At 38.4% G+C, this 19,834-nt stretch overlaps 1 protein-coding gene and 1 long non-coding RNA gene across 2 annotated transcripts in view; one reads left to right on the top strand and one right to left on the bottom strand.

The window, feature by feature from the left end:
* Window positions 1-1,834: 1,834 nt before the first annotated feature.
* The window catches only part of NRK (Nik related kinase), a 100,387-nt gene continuing 82,387 nt past the window's right edge, over window positions 1,835-19,834 (bottom strand). The window contains exons 26-30 of the mRNA XM_014955170.1: window positions 19,480-19,580; window positions 18,788-18,937; window positions 15,342-15,501; window positions 6,424-6,563; window positions 1,835-5,606 (exon numbers count right to left, since the gene is read on the bottom strand). Coding sequence (XP_014810656.1) covers window positions 5,523-5,606; window positions 6,424-6,563; window positions 15,342-15,501; window positions 18,788-18,937; window positions 19,480-19,580 — 635 coding nt within the window. The 3' untranslated portion in view covers window positions 1,835-5,522. The remainder of the gene's footprint in view (window positions 5,607-6,423; window positions 6,564-15,341; window positions 15,502-18,787; window positions 18,938-19,479; window positions 19,581-19,834) is intronic.
* Window positions 7,635-9,107, top strand: LOC106895639. The gene is made up of 2 exons (XR_001413472.1): window positions 7,635-8,253; window positions 8,640-9,107. It is a non-coding gene; the product is annotated as an uncharacterized LOC106895639 (long non-coding RNA).

A 19,834-nucleotide genomic window follows, 5' to 3' on the forward strand; every position in this document is an offset into this window, starting at 1 on the left:
TGTATTTTATTTTGCAGAGGTAATTGTTACATGTACATCTGTTGTCAGGATTTTTTATTATTATTTTAAGTCACTGTAGTTTCAGTCATGAAACTGTGAAGCTGAAGCATTTGTGGAGTGATAATGGACTGACAGTAGAGTTAATACTTTATAATTTTGGATAAGTTTGTATGTGTTGCAGTTTGAGATACAAGATAGGTCCCTCTCTTAGTAACTTGTTCCTGTTACCTTTTTTCTCACCAGCAGAGGTCTAGCTAACATACAAATTTCAAAACTGAAACAGGTAAGGCTCTTTTCCTGATGGCATATCAATAGTGTGTTTTAATGACTGGCTGCATCCATGAGTTCCTCTAGATGTGATTTCCCTGCCATACCTGACCAGTGGGACAGATGCGATTGTACTAGAAACTGGAAGTTCAGAAACATTTGGAGACTCGGTAATGAATGGTGACGAGCCATCAACAGATGGCTGTGTCAGAATCATGAAAACTAAGAGCTCAGTCTGTTATGTTGAGCCTGTTCCATCAGGGCATGCAAGAAGCTCACTAAAGACAATGTGGTTTTTCATATACCTAAAACTAAGTCTGCTGAACTGTACGAGTGTTGACCTCTGGTGAATCAATATATAGTCTCAAATTCTCAGACATAATTAGCAGCCAAGTATCTCAGTTTTTATGTACAACACACCTTAAGTAAAACAGCAGTTAGTCTCTATAGCCATGCCAGTGAGGAACGGGATATGCTAAATAGGAGGACATTATGACATTATGTTAAAGGTTAGATTTAATATATGTTGGAGAAATGAAAGGCACAATGCACTGTAGATTAAAAAAATATAGCTGTTGTGTAAGATCATAAAGCTTACTGTAAACCACAGTTGTTTGCCACAAAGTGTTTTGAGGACAAAAATGGAAAAGCCTTTCTACTACATTTCTCCATTATCTTTTAGGCGCTTTGTTAAATCAACCTAGAAGATAACAGGAAGCGATTAAGTAATGCTAAAATAACATTTGAGGTGATTTCCCAGCAGACGTCCTTTTGCCCTTTAATCAGCTCTATGCACTTTGAGAAGCAGTTTAAGAAACTGGTGAGCTCTCAGCAGGAAGATCTACACTTTTATGTGGAACCTTGATTTATCATGCAGGTTTTAGAATCTATAGAAGTCTTTTATCTAGATTGCAAGTTTGCTCGTGTCTCATTTACTTAAATACAAATGTCTAAACATGGAACTGAACTTCTAAGCTGGCATTTATGATGGTCTTTGGAGAGGCAATTTCACTCCAGAGCAATTTAGTACCATGAAACAAACTACTTTTAAATGTAAAACAGAGCTAAAATTAAAATGCCATCTCATCTGAGCTCCAATAGCAATAGATAATACAAAGCTATTTACAGTTAGATATATTATGTAACTTACATTGTGTGTGTAGCTCTATCTTACTGCCTAGCTCTACTGTTTGGCAAATAATTGTAAAGTTAAAGAAGATAGTTTAGTTTTTTCTATTGCAAGCTCTCATTTTGCTCTGGTTCCGCTGCCCTCACCCCACTGGGTATTTGTGTAAAGAGAAAGGCATAAGCACAGCAATTCACTTGCAAAGCTCATTAGCAGCATGCACAGCACAGCGCCAGCTGTCACCTTTACTGGCACTCTGTCTAGGCTGAACTCTCACATTTTCACCTCGGCATCTTTATCCACTGCATGGAAATATATTCATTTTGTCTCCAAAGGCAGATGTAGATGTTTCCCTAGGGAAACTGTAACAGTAACAAAGGTTTCTACGATTTTTACAGTAGATTATGCCAATATAACAGAATTTTACATGCACAATACTAGTTTTGATTTCAGAGTATTTTTTATTGCTGTTTCAGTTGTACAATTTCAACATAAGGGAACAATACATAATGTACAGTACATATCTTGCGTTGTTTGCAGGTATTAAAGTCATGTGTCAAGATTCAGGCTGCAGAATAGAGTTCACCATTCCTAAAATGAAAGCAGGCACATACAATACTACCTTGCTGCAGTATTACCATAATCTTGTTTGGCAAATATAACATTAAGAGCACCACCTGCTATTAGGATACTGCATGTACCAAAGGATTCCTGACATGGGTCCTTAAAGTTATGCCCTTCTGCCCCTGTAGCATTTGTTCACATCAGAGTGAGGTCACTAGAAAAACACATTGTTAAGCAGTTGACTCCTTGGTTTTAAAATTTAGTGAAAGGATACAGCTAGAGAAACACCTCACAAAGTGAAACTACAAATCTGATACGCATTTTGCATAGTTAAATTTATGTCAGGCTAAACTTGAATCTCTGGCTTTTTTTTTTTCTTCCAGCCTTTGAACTTTCGCTTTGAGCAGAACAGTTACTCAGAACACACTCTCATTCAGCGTTCAGACACCTGGTCACTCCAGATACCTTTCCATTTCTTTGGTTACTTTCTTTTCCTTAACATCTCTTAGCTTTTTTTTATTCCTTCTACAACAATACACCTCGGCTACTCTATTTTCTTCAGCTTTTCCCTCCTCCTCAGTCACTTCCACTCTCCTCTGTTACTCTTCTCAACATCTTTGGTCTCCTTCTCATCTTCAACATTCTGATTTTCTCTTGATAAGGAGAAAATGCCACAATCTTCTCCTTGTTGCATCCAATTGCTATTGCTACTTGCAATACTGCTTCTAAATCCTTCAAAAGCATTCGTCTCTAAGGGCCTCATTCTTTCATATTTACACGTGGATGTAACCCCAATAATTCCAATGGTTTTACATGCAAAGTAACAGATGAAAATCCAACCTACTGCCTTGAATCATAACTGGAAAGGAAAGAGCTAATAGAAGGAAACAGAATGAAAAAGTAAAATCTCAATGTAATAGCACGCATTCCCTCTCTTGAACTTGCACTTTCTTTTCCCCCCTCTTGGTATGGACCTAAATATCTTTACAGTGTGTCAACTTACAGTCACGCTTTTCCATTACAATAATATCAAACAAATTTGATCACATCCACTTCTTTAATCTGTTGATATGGGTTGCTCTAAATTCCCACTGTTCTCTGCTAAATTCTTTTTAACTAGTGCCTAGCATCAGGAAAAATTTCTTCCTACCTGTTGACACCAAAATGGGAGAGGGGAAAAAATTCACATGTATCTCATATAATGCAGAGGCTGCTGAGATAAGCACACTTTAAAAAATATTACAGAGCAGCCTAGATCAGTGATTGCTTATAGCACAAGCAGTTTTGCAAGCACGTTTTGCACACCTACTGGGTACAAAAATGAAAGCTGTTCTTTCTTCACAGTCTCTTAGACTTTTTATTTTAAATCAAAAGCAAGAGAAGTTGTATTTCTGATTGTCTGCAAATTATTTTTTGCCTGTAATTGTAACTTTCATCTCTGTTTCTGTTACAGGTTTGGGTTTGTTTAGTTTTCGGAGGGGTTTTTTTTGTTGCAAGTTGAACGAAACAAGCCCAGTGTTCAGTAGCATGAGAGCCAAGCCACGTTTTGCTCATCTGCCCCAGTGCTAACCTTGGCAACAGGTAGGAACGTTATCACAAATAGACAGAGACCTCCTGTTTTTACACAGCTCTGCCCAAGGAGTGGACAATATACTATTCAGATTTTAAGTCTGCACACAAGCTGATTACTTGCATACATTAAGAACCACTTTGAGTATTTAACTGCACATATTTTTTTAGTATGGCCTTAGGCTTATTTTTCTGTAAGTTAAAACATTTAAAAGGAAAATACTTCATAAAAAAACACTACACATTTTGAGATAAACTAGTGCTTGTGAAAAGTGCTAGGTTAGTAACTTTGGAAAGTGCAGTCCTCCACATAGAGACAGCAACAGTGTGGGCATCTCTGATCTGCCTGCAGCAGTGGAGATGCCAACACGGGGAAGGGGGATCCGCCCCTAATTTGATTCTCTGCTGACACATACAGGGATACCTGTTCTGGAGCTGATGGTTGCAATCTGAGCTCCTGTCAGTCACAGTGTGACTGCTAACACTAACTTAACCTGACATACTGTACTAAACAGCTACCAGCTTTAACAACTTTATTTCTCCCCTTCTTAGTCAACTTTGAATCATCATCCTTGAGGTAGACGACCAGATATTCCAACACACTTTCCCTGCACCTTTCAGTATCACATATTTCAAGTAAAAAATACCTATTTTCAAACACTGTAGCTAGCAATTTCACTTTTATCTACAGCGTTGTCCATACTGCATCATGTCTGGAATGAGCTCTTTTGTATTACATTTTATGCTTTACATTTTCAAAGCACATCCAAAATGAGCTAAATGAGGATTGCATTAAACCCTACAATTTAATCATAGTATATGATTATATATAGTGTATATATTATATCTGTATAGTTTTATGGCCAAGTTACAAGCCCCTGAGAACAGAGTTTATGCAGAAACACTGGCACCAATAACACTAGTGGATGCAGCTTTATTTAGATGTAATTAGCATAGAAAGCACCTGAAATTATTTATATTTTCTATTTATAATAGATTAACTCTTTGGATATTTTGATAACTATATTAAGAATACATTTGTTAATCTTAACATCCATTGTGGAAAGATTATATTTACACACAAATACATGACGACTTTATGCTGAAAGAGCAACAAGGGAAGAAATGAAGGTGCCTCATCCTGTGCCCTTATATACATGGTTAGTGCCTTTAAATCAACTCTCATGAGTGTGGGTCCTGTCTTTGAAATTACAGGTTCAGGTCCATAATGCTTTATGCATATATGATTTTGACAAACTACTATTTAATCTATTTTTACAAATACATTCTACAGTAACTGTGTCTATGGGCTCAGGCATCCAGCCCTGAGAGAAACGTGAAGTCTGTCCCCTGCATTTTGTAAAATCTTCCAGATGGGGCACATGTCTAGAAGCAGCTGCTTTTACAGCTCTTCAGTGAAATGCCCCTGTCCGACACAGGGTACGAGCCCCCGAGCATCCCAATCTGTGTAAGGCCCCATCATCAACAGTTGCTCTTTCACTGATTGTAAGACTCTGACAAGTGAGTCTTGGTGAAACAGTAACAGCTTGCTTAAAATGCAAAACAAGTCAAAATCCAATTCAAAGTAGTTTTGCCGCTCAACTTGTTTGTATTTTTATATCTACTTACAGATATTGCTGTCCAAAAGAGAAAGAGACTTCAGTTCAAGATAACATTACATCATCTGTGAAAATGAAACCGTACACCTTTCAGAGTACATGAGCTTCTTATATTGGCTACATTCTTCTTTCAAGTTGTTCTCTCCTAACACTGTGAGTACAATCTTGGTTTGCAACATATTTTAGAAGACAAACTAAACATGTTTGCAATACTTTGACAGGAAAATGGAATTCTTTCCAAACTGAAAGAATATGAATTTTGATAAGTTATAACAATTTTTTTGCAGGTAAAAAGTGCACATTTGTGTATATTACCTCCAAGCATTTTGCACTGCTACCTACAGGGAATTTCAAAGCATCCTTCATTTTGATGCGATTTACCAGTTGAATAGTACATTTTGACCAAGAGTCATAAAGTATATTTGACTGCTGCCTCCTGACTGTACGGATGCAAAGAACACCTTCAAAGGGAGAGAAAAAAAAAAAAAAAAAAGAAGATATGCTACTGTCAGTTTACATTTATGACAATATTTTTACCAACACAGAAAATCTGAGAGAATGCCACAATCCCAAATATAAGGATATGTATATCACATATATCCATTTGATATCCCATGAGAAACTTTTTAAAATGAAACTGTGCTTGTGGTACAACTGGGATATATTTTTGTATATATTTTTTCCTGTTTAGAAAATCAAAAGAGATAATTTAAAAATAATTAATCTAAACAATTTTTCTAAATATGTTTGTGGGACTAAGCAGGTTACACACAACATTTATAAAGAACTGCGATACGCAAGAAGTCATGCTTGGTTATCCGTACTCTAGTGCCTGCAATATCTCAAATATTAGAACACTGGGGTTTTTTTTTCCATGGTGGCTGCTCTGAATCTCCTGCAGTTTCAGTAGCCCAGGGGAGGCAGTCCTGTAGTTGGGCATTATCAGGGCTGGCTCACTAACCCTCCCCACTACACCTGTTGTGCTGGAGTCTGGCCAGTTAGCAGTGTCTGTACTTGTTACCACCTCTGGTATCACTTAAGGCTGGGTGGAACAGGAGTTAGAATAGAGCTGGCTAAAGTGGAGTGGTGTGAAAGTGTGGAATAGCCTTAGTGAGTGCTTTGTGGGGTCTGGGACTGTATTTGCTTTGAATGGGGAAGTTATACTAAAGTAAGAAATAATCAATGTAAAAACAAAGTTAGAAAAATTAAATGGTCCTGCTGTCATAGTCAACTATTACTCATTTTTGCTTAATCAACACACTGTAGTCATCTCTTTACCTTGTCATTTCTTTCACATAGAAATTTTAGCTTCTGTGCTTTCTTGTGCATAAATACTCCTTCCAGATTTCCTGTTTCCACAGAGCGTAGTTCGATCGCCTTCTCTCCCCAGCCCATGACCTGATTAGATTGAAGGTAAGCTAAAAGTAAAGAAAAAAGATTTTATACTATTTAACAGCTGAAAGGTTGATTCTTGCCTCATTTATGTCAATATGGATCTGAAGCATTTCTGTTTGATAACAATATATTCTGAATTATTTGTATTTTAAGTTTCTACAAAAAGCCTTAGGAACAGTTACTAAATTTCAGTTTCTCCTCTCAAACTTACTTTGGACTCTAGATGTAAATCTTAAGTATGTTACTATTGTATATTCTAGAATCACAATGTCAGAGGAGACCTCTGAAGGGCATGTTGTTTAACCCCTGCCTCTGAAGCAGGGCCAAATTAGACAAGGTTACTTAGGAACTTGCCCAGACATGTTTTGCTGGATATTTGACAACTTCTCTGAGCCCCTGCTGCAATGCAAGTTTAAAAATTTCTTCCTAATGACTAATAGAATTTCTCTTGGCACAACTTGTGCATCTCATCCTTTCACTGTACATGGCCAAGAACAGTCTTGACTGTCTTCTCTATACCCTCCCATTTCAAAGTTGGGTTTGTATTTACTATGGTGTTCAGCTTAGTCTGAAACATAAATACTTTTGAATCTGAGACTATTAATTTGGTGTCCTTTGTTATTGTCTTCCCATCACTAGTTACGTGCAGTATCTCCAAAAACAAATATACTCATTCCAGCACTGTAGAAACTTACTACGTTACTCCCTTTAAATCTGACAATTAGATGAGAAGTCAGAATAGTGACGAAGGAGTTAACACCACAGATTTCAAATTAGGCACAGTTTCAACGAAAGCTCTCCAATTAGTGCACACAGGGGCTTCCAAGGTAAAAACACATTAGTTATGCTCTATTGATAGTCAATGCTCAGAAACTGTTCTTCTTGCTCAACTATGAACTGTTATTTCATTAGTCTGAGAATTATGGTGCTCTGAAATGATCTGGAGGGATCTGTGTGCATTTGATTTTTAGCTTCGGTGGACAGTACTTGCCTGCCCTACATTACTAGTGCAAGCATTGTCTGTTCCTTAAAAACTTCCATGTTGATTTAGATTTTTGACTAAAAATTAAACTTTCAGTACACAGTGATATAGGAAGCAACAGTCTGCGATCCTAGTTTAGAAGAACAACAGAAAATAAAGGCAATATGCCTGAATGAGCGTATCTCCTCCTTTTATCAGCTGTTGATTTATTATTAAATTGGAATCCTTGCTTTATTGTCAGAACAACCGTATGAGAAGTATACCTCCTTGGAAACATGTTTAGCTTGACTACAATTCTGTGATTTTAATTCACTCAAATCTACAAATTTCCCCTAAATCTGATTAGTATACTTTGTGAACACTGAAGGCTTCCCTGCCACTAGAGCTGAGAGCAAGAAAATTCTTTCCCAGTCATGTGGAACAAGGGAAAAAACATCCTGTTTGAAAAACAAAATAGCAGTGAGCAACAGAGGGTAAGTGGAAGAAAAGAAGTGGGGAACGTTATTTTCTAAAAATCAAAGGCCTGAAATCAATAAATTTTAAAATATTTTCTTTATGCTTCAGTTCCTAGGTTGTACAAGAGGGCAGTACTGCTGCAAGCTGTGAGGAAGACTGTCATTAACATTTCTGAATCACTGCACCAGTAGCATGATAAGCACAAGGGAAGCACCCATGCAATGTGCAGTTAGTATCTAAAAAGGCAGGCCCAGACCACATCTAAAGTGAAGAAGGTAGGAATCGTACAATACTCAGACATTTGCCATTTTTTTTCTAGCAACTGACACCTTATTAACCTCTTCAAACTTCACTTTTTAACATAACAGAGTTAGGGGCAGAGAGAGGGGCACACTGTGGTTTTGGGGGGCGGGACAGTGAGGCAGGTGCATATACAGAAACAGCACAAAAGCATTCTATGGCTTTGCTGTTTAGGTCATATAGGTTCTGCAACAAAGATCTAATCCACTCATAAGCCTCCTTATCTTTTCTGCTACATCCACTCAAGTTGTCAATAAGCTATGTATGTATCAGCTGTATCCACACCTTTGGCAGATTTCAGTTTGATAGCATCCTTGCAGCTCTCAGCAACAGCTTAATTAGGATCTCTTGCAACCTCCAGGTCATCTGGGATAGAAAGCCCTGGATGCCTGGACCAGTACTGCTACGTTCAGAAGAGACCAAGCACTACTGCAATAGGAGCATAATAAAACAGACATGCTAAGTTCAGGCACTGATGCTCTGCTGGCCGGCCAACATACTGAGAACTTGTCAACTGACAACTGCAAATTTCAGTTGAAGTACAAGTAGCACAAAAACTCATTCTTGTGGCAGTATCGAAAGTTCTTTCTCAAATTGCATCTGTGGAATAACATGCTAACAAAAAGCCCCCAATATACCATTTGTGGTGGTGTCCAGTTATAAGGATTTATCTACACATGGAAATTAATTTGGAAGATAGCAGGTTGTGAATTCAAAGGTCAGTACCGAGTCTTGATAATCTTCCCATGTGGGAGCACTTGCAAGTGTTTCATGTGAAATGAACTGAGAGCAGATTAGATACTCAGAATAAAGTTGTCTCATTCTGGAACAATAGCTCCTATCCGTGAGCAACTTAGGAATAGTTATTTTGAGTCCACTTTTCACCTCAGCAAGCTTTAGATAAAAATATCCTATGCTTCCAGCTGGCAATACATAAGGAAGTTTACATTACACACAATGCAAGATTGTAGTGGTTTCTAGCAACCCTAGACTTAGACAGGCACTCTGGTCCTTTGGACAGCAGCTCAGCAGAAAAAGCCTACACTGACTGTGCCAGTATTGCTTAATGTACTGGAACAAAGTTATACAGAGCTACCTGAACTTCCCCTGCTTCACCCAGATTACCACGTATCTTAAAAGATCTACAGTTGTGCACAAGCTGTGGTTCTTGTTACACCATTTACACCAGCATTACTCCCTGGTCATCAAAGAATATATGCCATAAAGTTAGCATAGCAAAGCGAGCTCAAAATCTGTTTCTTAACATTGTGAAAGCATTAGAAACGCTCTAAACTTGGGGCGAGACTTGGTATTTCCTGTTTACACTATGTATTAAGTTGAATAGAGCCCCCATTCAGGGAAGTGACTGCTTCAAGGGAAAATGGCCAAGGGAGATGGAAAAGGTGAAAGAAATTACTGAGATATATTGCATCCATTAACTTCTATGAAGTGTCACTGACATGAGCTAATGATCTCAGTCCCACACCAGTACTCACAGACTCACAGTCTGAACGAGACAATTGCGTTTGGTAGCACAGAACCCAGGTTCTGCTACAGTCTCACTTCCCTTCTTAAACTTTTCTTTTTAAAACTCTTTCCCTTCAAAAATCCCCCTTCTGATCTGCTGTACTGCATTTGGCTCTGCCAAATTATTCCAAATTGACCTCTGCATGACAGCGGAATCAGGCTACCTTTTAGCAAAATACCATAATTTTTTTCTAATTAGTAGTACAGAAATGAGACAGGAAAGGACCTTAATGCACCTTCTCTTCCATCCATATTTCTGTGCCGCATCAGTACCACTTCTGACAGTTGTTTGCCTAACCTGACCTTAAAGACCTCCAGTATTGGAGACTCCAAAAATTCCTCAGGCAACTGATTCCAGTTAAACCAAGAAGGTTGAAATGAACAACAAACTGAACATGAATTTTAAAAAAGTCTGACCTACTTCAAGTCACAATATCAAACTCCATTTTGGAGGTTAGAAGAGAGCGTACACTGCTCTACTTAATTCCTTTTTTTTGAGACAGTATGTGCATAGGTGAAATTCAATGCAAAAAAGCTACTGAATTTTACTTTTGTACACGTTTGAGAAAATTGCTTCAGGCAAGTATGCAGCTGGGCATGAATGTTAAGAGGAGAATATCCAGTGATGACTTTGCTGACAGAAAAAGATTCCAGCTATGAGAGGCCTGCTCTGGCTTGAGGTAAAACAGAACCAATTTTCTGTTTAGTAGCTTTACTAAAGCTCTTCAAACTGAGTACACTTCTACAGAACCCTTCTTTGGCCCTTCAGTCAATCCCAGTACACTCTATGAAATCACAAGTTTTATTGGTTCACCACTCTTTGGGGAAAGCATGTTTATTGATTTATTTTTAGCCAAATGGAAGGGAGACATACATGCTGAGGACTGGGAATGGAAGTAACACACAGAGTGTCCTGTGAGGTAGCAAAGCTTGTTCCCTCTCAAACCCAGCCTTGAGCTCTCCAGTGATGCTGCTGATCACTGACTAGGGACTGATTAGCTACTTGCATGTCTGTTGCCCATGCTTTAAAACTTACTGCCCCTGAAGTTAAGCAATTTTTGGTAGAAAAACGGAGAAAAGATTCAGCAACTTCTCTTGTGCAATCCTGTTAATCCTGTTAAATCCTGTTAGTTTTACTCCCATTATTTATGTTACCTGGATAGAAGTGGGTATTTCTCTTCCTCCAGTCGCAGCTGTGGAGAACTTGTACTAAATGAGAGAGGCTAGAGAATCCAAATGAAGAAGGAAGAAAACTAAGGCTGTATAAAGTCACAAATGGACAAAGTAAGAAATTGGCCAAGAAAGGCAAGTTTTTTACTGCTGTATGTTTTGGTCAGATGGCACTGGACAAAGAGCTAAGATATACAGTTCCCTAACCACCCCCAAGCAAGCCAGGAATAAATTTATGACTAAATCTTTTTTTTTTTTCCTAAACATGTATGTTTCTATGCATCTCTGTTTCAGAGCTTCTCTGCTCCCAGTTGTTGCCACTCCTTTGTAATTATTCCAATAGAAAACTGATAACCCAACCCAGAAATGTATCTGAGGTGACAGTTTGCTTGTTTGAATGCTTTTTGCTGTTTTCTTGGGGGCAGAAGTGTGCAGATCTATCCAACAGGAGTCATTCAGATACGAGCAGGTGTTTTTTGTGCTGGACAGCAGCTGCTTCAAGAACTGGTGAGTATGTTGATAGAGCACTGAGGCTGTAATCCAACCAGCTTTTGGTAATGCAGTTTCTCTACAATAGCATCCTTTTTGCTTCTAATATGTGCACAGCAAAGAAAATAAGGACTTTTACTGGTTCCCCACTCTGGGAATATCCAGTTTTGTGCCAACCTTCTGAGACTACATACTGTAAATAATTCATTACTCACACAAAAGGGCAAAAGTGCTCCCAGACCTTATTAACTTGATGTTTCTTAAGCCCCTTTTTAATCCTGTTTTATAGAAAGAAAATATTACGGCTATATTTGTATTTAGCCCTACATATGTGAAATATCTTTCAGATTAAACATAGATAGAGTACTTCTACAATTTTAATTTCCCATGGGATTTGAGTTTCCGCTCTCCAGTTTCTTATTAACAGGTCAGTCACAAAGGTCCCAACTTGAAGACTACAAGAGTAAGCTATATTTAGATTCCCTGCCCTAAATCCATCAATTATAATAAAACTATTTTTTACTTTTTGTAGTCAAGATACTCTCACCAACTACAAAAGTTTTCTTTAAAAATATTCAATTAAAGAAATCAAGAAATGAGCAAAGGATGACTAGAAATGACCCTGAGGTTAAAACAATGACCCTTCCATCTCTGAAACACAGAATGAAAATTTTGAGATAGGCTAATACAGACTTTAGAAGGTCTGAAATGGGTCAGGAAATTCCAGGAAAACAGGATCCCATATGAAGCTTTTAAGTTTCCCCTAAGTTTGGGCAAGCAAATAACAGAGTTATTCACACTCATAATAGTTAATGTTTTTGTCTGTAGTCAAGAATTTCAAAGAATTGGGAAAATTAATAGGAGCTAGTGGGAAAGAATTGTTAAAATAATAGTTAACAGAGCTTTTTGTTTAAAATTTGACTTGTGTGTGTGAAGTTACAGGTTCAGTTCATTTGCTTTTAGTGGAAAAGTGATTCCAATCATAAGTCAAATTAATCTTGTACCACATTACAAAGACTGACAATTTCTGTTCCAAAGAAATCAATTTCTGAGATACCAAAAGTGCTGCAGCAGCAGCAGAAGCGCAAGTGTTCTCAAGCCAACGTGTTGGAAAGTTTTCAAATGACAACTGAGAGGGGCTGTTTGAAGACTGCCTCACTTCAGTTGTGGAATCTGCAGAAGCACCAACAATGAAAGAGGCAGATGGATGGAGACAGACACCTTTCCTTTTAGACAAAACCTACAGTTTTGCTTTCTGAGCACTGGCAGTTCTACAAAGAGCTAGCTGTTTACTCAGTTCTCCTAACCTTACCATCCAAAGCATTCCATCTAACTCACCCTCTGCTTTCTCGGCAGGATGTTTCATTATACCTGTCCTAGCTACCTGTCCCTGGATGGGCACCACCTTCCCGTCTGGTGGTGCCCATTTCTCTAGACTGACTACTCAGAAAATCTATTCATATAGACTAGATGCCTATATAGTAAAATTCACCAGGCAGGATGCCACCCTCAGAAGCAGCTTCTCCATCCTCTCCCTATTTAACTGCCCTAAAATACTGTAACAGGAATGCTTAGGCAATTTCGTACTGATAGCTTTCCATCCAAATGATTATCATAGTGGTGTGCTGAAGAGGAGGAGAAATAGCTGCATGAGCAAGTGGAAAGGCGGACGTCCAAATGGCATTCCTTCTATTAAGATGTAATCAACCTTGAGAAATTGAGAATAACATGCCTAGCCAGATGTATACCGAAGGATGTTTTAAATTAGAGTAATTAACTGGCACAAAAGATCACATATTCAGCTGGTCCAAAGTGGTGAAACTTTATTCACTTCAATGCCAGCTGGGTACACACAAGGAAATTGTTACTGAACTTAAGGCAGTGTGATTTCCAGGCTACAGGAATGCTTTGCAAACCTATCTCATATCTGTGGGTTTGATGATTCAGTGCTTTCAGCAACACTGGGAAGGAGGACTTAATCTAGATTAAGTTTGCAGGAATGCCTCAGAAGTGGAGCAGAGAAAGTTTAAGTGAAAAAGCTTTGAGAGCAATCAGTGCTCAGTAAGACAAATTGCGAATTTCCAAGTAGGAGTCTTAGATCTATGCAACCCTTCTTGCAATACCCCCCTTCCTAAAAAGCAGGAAAAATAGCCCTTTGTTCTTATACACCATCTGTCTTTGAAACACACTAATTATCAAGTAACAGTGGCTTTTTAGGCCATAGCGTATAGTAAGAATAATACAACTAGAAACACCTGTAATTGTTACAACACCCTGGTTTAAAAAGTATTAAACATGAGATTAGGGTTAATTTCTGGCAGAACACTTAGATAAATGTGGCTGATTTTAAAATTGTTTCTTCCCAAGGCAGGAAAAAGGAGTTCTAACTCATGAAGTAAGTGTGGGAAAACAAAGGAGAGCTTAAATATCTATGGAAATCATGTATCATATATGTACTCCATAAGGTGGGTAAGAAATTATAGTTTGAAGAAAACCTTCAAGTTAAGTAAGCTCACTGCTTTTAGTAAGGCTCCCATAACACCACGCTTTTTGAAAGCTTGTCTCCTTCAGATAACATAATTGGAAGCTGCACTGACGAATTCTAAGTATTTCCCATTAGAACTCTTCTTCCCTAGCTGAGTAATTAATTTTGATTATTGATTATTTGTTATGTTGTTTCTAACATTAATTCAGAGGGGATGTAAAATTTCAGCATATCAAGGACCTTTAGATATTCCTATGAAAAAATGGAGAATTGACTTGATACGTTTTCATTACACCCTGTAGCTCTGAATATGTGCTGAAAATTGGACATAGGACTATTCAGTGAAGGGAGGAAAACACTATGTAGTTAGTTTATAACCCTATGCCTGCTTTTTGAAACTGAAGCAGTTTTATTGCCGAATTCTATTGAAATAGTGCAAAGAATAAGTTGTATTGCAGTGATTTGTGTTCCAGAGGTGGGCTTCTTGCCCTCAGTACTGTTGAAAACCCCCTACAAATGTCAAACCTGGCATTTACTCAAGGGTGTTATTCTACTAAATTTAATGGACTTCTGCTAAAACTACCCAGTAGAAGTAAAAGAAAGGTGAACATCCTCAATTTTTCACAGTTTCTGCCAAGCTAGTAATATGCTTTTGTACAATCTAAGTGTCTTGGGCTTTGTTTGTTGGTATGTTTGTTTTTAAGGTGTAGAAGAACAGGAGTGAGCCAGAAAAGAAATTAAAAGCAACAAATAATAAAAACAAAAATCTGCCTGTGTTCTTCATTTTCCCCACACTGTTAACTTAGAGCCCTCTGGGAAGGTGAAACAAACAGCTGTCCTGGCTGCAATACAGTTAGAATCTCCTCCTACAAAGCCAACTTCAAGCATGGAGAGGTTGAGAATCTATTAGAAATACCCAGGGCTGGCAGCACCGTGAATTTAAAGTGATAAAATTAAGGGGCCATATGACAGCAGTTACAGACCTCTTCAGTAATGACCTCTATAGTTGTGGATTTTTACATAAAATGCTGTGGGCTGTGAACAAAATAGGAAATGAGATTTTTTTTCCCCCCCCGTGTAATTTACGTAATTCTGTCTGAAAACTGATGGTAAGTTGTGTCCCCGGTGAAGTCTGGCTCTATAGTCAAGGTATGATGCCATAAACAGTGTGACAAGAATACAAACTCTGATCCAGATGTGAAGACCCTACTGTAATCATTGGCTGTCTTACACAAACGTACATAAATCTGTTTTCTCTTTACACATCTGGTTTGCTCAGCAGCTGCTTTAGGTGCCATACAACCACTTTCATATGGATACAAACCTCATAAAGAAGTCAGGCTTCATGCGGCAGAATCTTATATGTAATAAAGTGCTATTTTTCATACGTACCTACAGATGCTGGCATTTCTCCCCACTGTAAAACAGTTTCCTTTGTGAAATGCCCATATATGTCAATGTAGATGCCTTCATCTTCATAGGTGAGTAAAAGCTCCATTCCGCTGGTATTCGGGAGGATGATAATGGCATGTGGGCGAATAGTCCCCTGGATCTAGAATCATATTTTATTAAGATTTATATCGGAAAATGGACAGCAATTTTAGTGACTACATCAATCTAAATAGCTTGGCAGAGCAATAAAAAGAACCAGCTCGTGGCTCATGGAAAGTGAAAGAAACGCCTGTTTTCAGAAGGCTGAACGTGTGCTAGCCAGCCTCTGAGACAGGCTTTCTCCCCTCCTCCCCGCTTGGAATACGACAGTAGGTTTGCAAACAAATCAACATTCAATATTTCACTTTATATTTCTCAGTATTAAATGGTTTCAAGAAGCCATGGAGCCACTGAGACACAATAATATTTACTTACTCACACACAAAACAGTTGCTTTATATAAATAGCAGAAAGGTGAAATAAATTTGAATTCACTATTATTTCAGAAGATGGAGGAAGGACAAAAGCTTCCATGTTCTAAGAAATCAGTGCTTTCACTTTCCATGATATTTCCCTATTCCCACTCACCAGCTAAAACCTGTAAATTTAACTGCAGCAAGCTGAAAAGTTACCAGGACCTTTCAAATACAAACTTCGCTCTGTCCTTCCCTTCCCACATCCTTCACTAAAAATAGTTCCCCATTTAAATGCTGTTCGGCACAGACTTTCTGCATGCCCCAGGAACAGTGCATTTCACTCACACAGATTATTTTCACAGCTGTTCAATGCACTAGAATCTCTCCCAGAGAGCCAACACATCCCAAGTAAAAAAAAAAAATAAAAAAAATCTTAAGTATACAACCATGAAGGTGGGGTTTTATGAAAGTGCTTTTGAAAGAAAAAAAAAGACAGCCTTAACAAACAATAACAAAGCATTTCCTTGTTTAAAGCATGACTCAAAACAGGATGTTAAATAGTAAATTAAACCACTACGATTAATATTTTTATAGGAAGCGTACGACTGGAGTTTCTACATCACTTTCACAAGCCAGCAACACACAGATCTTTTTTTTTTTTTTTCTTCAAGCACATACATTTACGCACACCGTCAGGGCACAACGAACAGTAAAAGAAGCACTGAAGCTGTACTTGCCAAACCGAGTACACCCAGGCCAACCACTTGACTCCGTGCCTCCGCAACAACTATCCGTAACACTAGAACGGGTATCCAGAGCCGCAGAGCAATTTTAATGCGTTGCCTCGGTACTCGCATGAGCGATCGGAGCAGGTAAGAGATGGAGAAAGAGGTGGGGAACCAGGAAAAGAGGCTACCAGAAAGCAAGAGTATCTGAAGTCAGCCTGTTAAAAGTCTGGTCTGTTGCCACCACAAAGCTCCTCGAGAGAATCACCCAATCCTAGCAGATGCTCTTTAAAATAATAAAATACCCCAAAAGATAGAGCCACAGACAGAGCAGTAGATTTATTACAGGTCTAAGACTCTAAAGGGAAAATGTATTTTTAGTACATGCTAACTTTTGGTTGAAGAGCACACACAAATGGAGTCAGTCTCGAAGGTGACCCACATATTCAGGACAGTCACCGGGGAAATCTCTCTCATCAGGTACATAATTATATTTGCAGCCTGTTGAAAAACTACAGCCTCTACGAAGGTTCACTTTTTTCTTCGCCTTTCTTATCTCGGGCAATTATGCTAATGATGTTTTTGACAAGTCATTATTCACCTTGCTTAGCAACAAGCTTCCAGGGGTGGTTCACCAGCACCACGCTTCGATTTATAAACTGATGTGAATTTTTCAAAGTTGCACAGTTAACAAAGCTACTAATTGTCAACTTAAATAATATTTTTTTGTTAGAGGGTTTAAGTGCCTTAAAAACCCCAACATAGAAATAAAGAGCTTTTAGCAAGTGATGCAACAGTTTGCTCTGAACAGTTAAAAAAGTTGCTGTTTCATTAAGAGAAGTTTATAAACAGCCATCCTCAAACATCGTGTCCATCAGAAATGGGTCTGACAGAGTTTGAAGGCTGTCACTTGTCAGGGCAGCAGAGTGAGCAAGTGGTTTGCAGGGGAGGCACAGGCTTTCACTGGGTTTGAAAACACGGGGCTGAGAGTGGAGAAAAAGAAGTTAAAAAGTGAAAGGGTTCAAAGCACAGGCTGCAACATGCAGATCTGGGATGAGATTTCTTCAGACCTCCTGAGCGTAACTTTGGGACACGTTCCCTTGGGATGCAAGCAGGGCATGGCACACGGATGAGCTAACCCCCTGCCCCCGAGGAGCTCCACTGATGGTGGGAGGTTCTCAAGTGGGCACAGAAGTTTCCCTGCCAGCAGCCTCCCATCAGACCACAGACACAGGAACCTGCTGGTTTTCTGGACCTAAGCCCCCAAGTTTCTCTGGCCTGTGGGACACATAGCTCTGAGAACTAGCTAGAACAGCTAAAAGAGTCAGCAAACACCACCAACAAAAAAGATTTAATACTATAGGACAGACTGTGGCTGGCCCCATGCCAGCCACTCGCTCCTGCAGGGGAATCACTTTGCTGCTCTCAGAGTTCCAGCAGGAATTTAGTGACCGCCATCACCTCAAGGAACAGATGCACAATGCAATATGTACACATCAACCTGAAATCAACATCTTCAGGCCAAGTTCTTGACAATCTAGTGAGAAGATCCTGAGAAAAATGTAAAAACTCTTCTGAATTTAAGGACTGATTTCACAGGCAACTTAAAGGATAAGAAGGATTGGCAAATTTTTTTTAGTCTGGAAGTTGGGTTTCTGCAAAGTTATAACTGAAAGGCAAATCACATTTTGCACACAGAGCCTGGATCTGTAATCCCATGAAACGAATGCAATTTTGCTCCATGGCAAAGGAATTGGGATTAGTCATGGGTGCACGTGTACACCTGGCTCCTCTGGCTACAGGTACTCATTGATGCAAGGATGGATCAGGATTAAAAAGTCTCACAACCCTCTTTGCAATCCAGGCCAAATTCCAGCTCAATTCAGTGAGAATTTAATCAGCTTGTTAGCAAGATTGAAAAGCACAGTGGCAGATTGTAAATCACATAAATTCATGTAGATATTATTGTGTCTTTCATTGCTTAAGAAGTCCTAAATTTCCAGGATGAATCAATTAAAAATAGTACCGTCCATACAAAAGGCTTTCTGACATTAAACCATTAAATTTGTACTCTAAATGTGATAAAAGCCTTTTAACAGAACTTCAGTGTTATAAAAGTACGTGAAAAGTGGTTTTCTATTAGCTGGCATACAATAATTACTCTCTTACCCTGTCTCTTGAAATACAGAACAACTCTTAACCTGCTCATCATCAATATACAGGCCAAACAACAGAGGCATTTAATTAATTTTTGTGAGTATCTTACGTGTGTTGGAAGGTACAGGTCATACACAGATCCAGAGTCCACATCAATAGCGTGAAAGCCTACTATTGAGCCATATACGACTTTTAATCTCTGTCCATTTTCAACTGTCAGGTCAACTGACAACGGTTTGTGATGAAGTGAGGTAAAGGACTGTAAAAAGAAAAATACAGTATATAACGCAATAAAGCTGTTGGTTTACAGATCTACATATACGGTCTTAAGAATTTTCAAAACTCAAAAGTTAGACAGCTATTTTTGTTAAATACTATGTCACATTTAAGCAGCTAAGTGTCCATCATCCACTGAGCTGCAAGGAGAGAGCTGAATAATTCACTTGTGTTTTGAAAAAAGTCCAGATTATAGAAATGGACTCGGCAAAAATTACGCTCAGTACCATTCATGTTCAATTTCCTCCTCTTTTGAAGGAAATAAGTATCAACTTCGTGAACTCAAATGTATGTTTTGGCACAGCGCTGAAACAAGTTATTCATATCTAACAGATTCATGACTGTGACATTTTTATGCCTGCCATCTCCGATGTATGTCAAATGAGCTACATTTTCATTAACAGAATACTCATCTTATCTTAACTAGAAATAAATGTTATACAAAGCAACAAAAAACAAAAGCAGAGTAGATGAGAGACAGTGACAGACAACGATACATCTGAACCAAAGTGGAGTTTCACTTACCTTAAAAGCCATGAATTTGTGATAAGGCTTTGGAGCCCAAGCATAAACCTCCACTGAGTTTTTCAAAGCAATTACAAGGAATTTGATTCTCTCATATTTTACTGTAATACAAGAAGAACAATTCCTTAGGTACCAGAAAGACACTTAAATCAAAGACCATCTCATCACACGAAATAATTTCAATGGATTATGTGTAGAGGTATACATTATCCAGCAAGGGAGACTAATGGATTCTGGACATCAATGTTTAATATCACCAGTGACAATACCTTGACTGAAAACCTATAGTTCATTTATTCTCAGTAAAGCCAGATGACTGTTAACAACACTTATATATTGCTTTATGTATATCTAT

Source organism: Calidris pugnax, unplaced genomic scaffold, assembly GCF_001431845.1.
Source record: "Calidris pugnax isolate Ruff unplaced genomic scaffold, ASM143184v1 scaffold38, whole genome shotgun sequence".
In the NCBI taxonomy this organism is placed as follows: Eukaryota; Metazoa; Chordata; class Aves; order Charadriiformes; family Scolopacidae; genus Calidris; species Calidris pugnax.